At 59.6% G+C, this 2795-nt stretch overlaps 1 protein-coding gene across 2 annotated transcripts in view; it reads right to left on the bottom strand.

Moving 5' to 3' along the window:
• The window catches only part of LSR (lipolysis stimulated lipoprotein receptor), a 13833-nt gene extending 12454 nt beyond the window's left edge, over positions 1-1379 (bottom strand). For both annotated transcript variants that reach the window (XM_007470979.1, XM_007470980.1), the window contains exon 1: positions 1124-1379. In XM_007470979.1, the coding sequence (XP_007471041.1) occupies positions 1124-1235 (112 nt within the window). In that variant the 5' untranslated portion in view covers positions 1236-1379. The remainder of the gene's footprint in view (positions 1-1123) is intronic.
• Positions 1380-2795: the final 1416 nt, after the last annotated feature.

Genomic DNA, 2795 nt, shown 5'->3' with positions numbered 1-2795 from the left:
CAGGAAGGAGCAACATTACTTGTCACCAGCTTGACATTTACAAGTGTACGGTTTTACAAAGCGCCTGGCACACATTGTTCCTTAATCCCCAAGACCGGTGAGATAGCTCCGATAATCATGCCCATTTTACAGACCCAGGGGGCTGAAGTGGCCGGTGCAAGGTCACATGGCCAGATTTCTTGGAACATCCTGTCCACCCCTCTTCCCAGAGTGTGGCCTCGGAACCGCACTTGCCCCCTCTTCCCTCGCCCATTCTGTCATGGAAAGGGCCTCTCTGTGGCCCGTGCAGACAAGCCCAAATGGCCCCCCACAAAGCCCACAGTGCTCAAGGCCCCCCTTCAAAAACAACCACCAAGTGTTCCAAGTTACTCCGGGTTCTGTGAATTTGGAGGGGGGGATTTTGGAGTTGTTTGGACTGCTTTGCATACAATGGTTAAAGCCCCCGCGTAATGCCTCCACCAGCCTCCCACCTCACCCCACCCAAAACCATCTCAAATGAACACGCCCAAAGTGCCTGCTGAAAAGTAAAGTACCTCTGATACCCCCACCCAAACAAACATCAGACCCAGCAGAAGATGGTTTCCAAACAAGTCCTTGAGTCCCTTCCACCAGCCTCTTACGCACAGATACTTAGGACATGGTTGGGTTGGAGGGTGGGGAGTTTCCAATATCGCACCCACCCAATGCCTGGGCGCTGTTTCTCGATCTCTCCCCCTAGGAATCTTCTACTCCAACCCTCAAGTGCCTTCTGCCCGTTACCCCAAGACTTAGAAATCTCGGCGGGCTACCGAGTCCTCATCCCGGCCTTTCCCAGTGATCGGTGGCCCTTCACCCCTACCCCACAAAGGGTCCCATTCTCCTTGCCGCTCCCGGATTCGCTGTCCCGGGAGTTTCACTTCCTGTTATCTCTGAACAAGGGCGGGGGAGCGCTCTCAGGCACGAATAGAGAATTCCTCTCTGGCACACAAGGGGTCTCCGGAGACCTTGGGGATCAGGAGGCCTTAGTCTCTGCGCTCCCCCTCCCCCAGTTCTCCTGCCTCCTGGGCAGCGTAGAACTACATCCATCGCCCTTCTACAGTGCCCTCCCGCCGTTCCGCGGCACCAGGAACCCCGCTCTCCGTACCTGTGCACAAGGTGCTGAGAAAGAGCCACACGAAGACAACGGTGCCCCAGCCCGGGGTGGCCGGGCAGGAGCCCAGCCGCCCCCAGGAAAGCCGGCGGGCCAAAGGCGCCATCTCGGCGGTCTGGGAGAGTCGGGCCCGCGCGTCCCCTCCCAGGTACCCGAAGGGTAGGGGGCGCGGCGCGCACCAGGACTGGGAGGGGTGCCTGCTCCTCCCCTTCCTCCTTCCGTTCCTTGTTCCTATTCCAAGCCCACCCTGTTCTAGGATTTTAACTAGAGGAAACACCGTGGACGAAGAGCACGCTTCCAGCTTTCGGGGAGAAACTTGCTTGACCCACTGTGGACCTCCGAGCCACTCCACCCCCCGTGGCTCTGGGGAATGGATCGGCCCAGGTACACAGGGTGAGAACACAGGGCAGGGCTAGGGGGTGGGCGGAGGGGAGGGGCTCCTCCACCTCCCTCCCCGGAAGTGGGCTGACCCAGGTGCGCTCCGGCCCCGAGGGTCGGAACCAAGTGACCAGCCTGCCGGGAGGGCGCCTGCAGACTAGGGATCCCGTCCGGCCCCCTCCTGCTCAGGTCATGCCGAGCGGGGTGTGAATCACCGGGAATCGAGACTCAACTGGGGTGATTCACCTGTTGAGGGAGGCGGGCGCCGCCGCGCACCTGTTCCCTCTCTGCCCACACCCCTCTCCTCACCTGGCGATGGACCCGCCTAGGTACACCCTGCGGGGAGGGGCGAGTCTAAGCGAGCCTTGGGCTGGAAGAGGCTTGCTCTTAGCGCCTGACTTTTCCGCTAGCCTTCGGGGTCCTCGCTTTCGGCTGGACTGAGGCGATGCGGTCCTCTCCCGCTTTCCACTTAGGCGATATAAAGAACCAAACGAAGTTTTCGGAAAGGAAGTCTTCCTCCTTAGGGATACCCGAGGGGAATGGGGCCCAGGAAAAGTTGTAATTCTACTTTGGAAGTTTTCTCCGCCTCCCCCCACCCAATTCCTAACTTTTGGTTTGGCCCCCGGGCGTTCATTCCCCCCACCCCCCCAGGTCTGGTCTCCGGAAACTACGGCTCTTAAAGGGGCCGAGCGGAGGCGCGGGACTAGGGACGGTTTCCGCCTAAGGATTCGTAGGGACCGGGGCCACCTGCGTCGAGGGCGGGGTGGGGCGAGGCCAGGCACCCGGAACGCGAGGCGCTCTACGCGGCTCTGCTGTCCTCCGATGGCGGCTAGGGGAAGTGCATCCTGGGGAACTCTGGGAGCTTCTGAGGAGTCTCCCCGGAGGTCGCAAACTGGTTATTGGCTGGCGGGTTACGTACCCAGGGATGTTTTGTTCGACTGCATCCTGTTAAAACCCAAGTTGGATCATGCCCCTCTGCTCAAAACCTTCCCGTGTCTCCCCCTCCCAGCAGAAATCAAACTACTGGGAAGTGGCCTGAGCCCTCTCTGACGTCACCACTGTCCCCCTGGCTTACTCAACTGGCCAACTCAGCTTTCGGGAATGTGCCTCTCACCCTCTCACTTCAGGCCTCTTGCCCTCACAACTTCCTCTGCGGGAACACCCGTCCCTCAGATGGCCACGTGATCCTCCCCTCCTTTAGGGCTTTACTTAAAGGTCATCTTGGCAGTGACACCTTCCCTGACCACTTTTTATAAAATATCAACCAGGTCACATCCCCCCTGCCCCT

This window comes from Lipotes vexillifer, unplaced genomic scaffold (assembly GCF_000442215.2).
Source record: "Lipotes vexillifer unplaced genomic scaffold, Lipotes_vexillifer_v1.1 scaffold182, whole genome shotgun sequence".
NCBI lineage: Eukaryota > Metazoa > Chordata > Mammalia > Artiodactyla > Lipotidae > Lipotes > Lipotes vexillifer.
The sequence above is the reverse complement of the archived record's forward strand: the minus strand, read 5'-3'. Positions and strand labels throughout refer to the sequence as shown.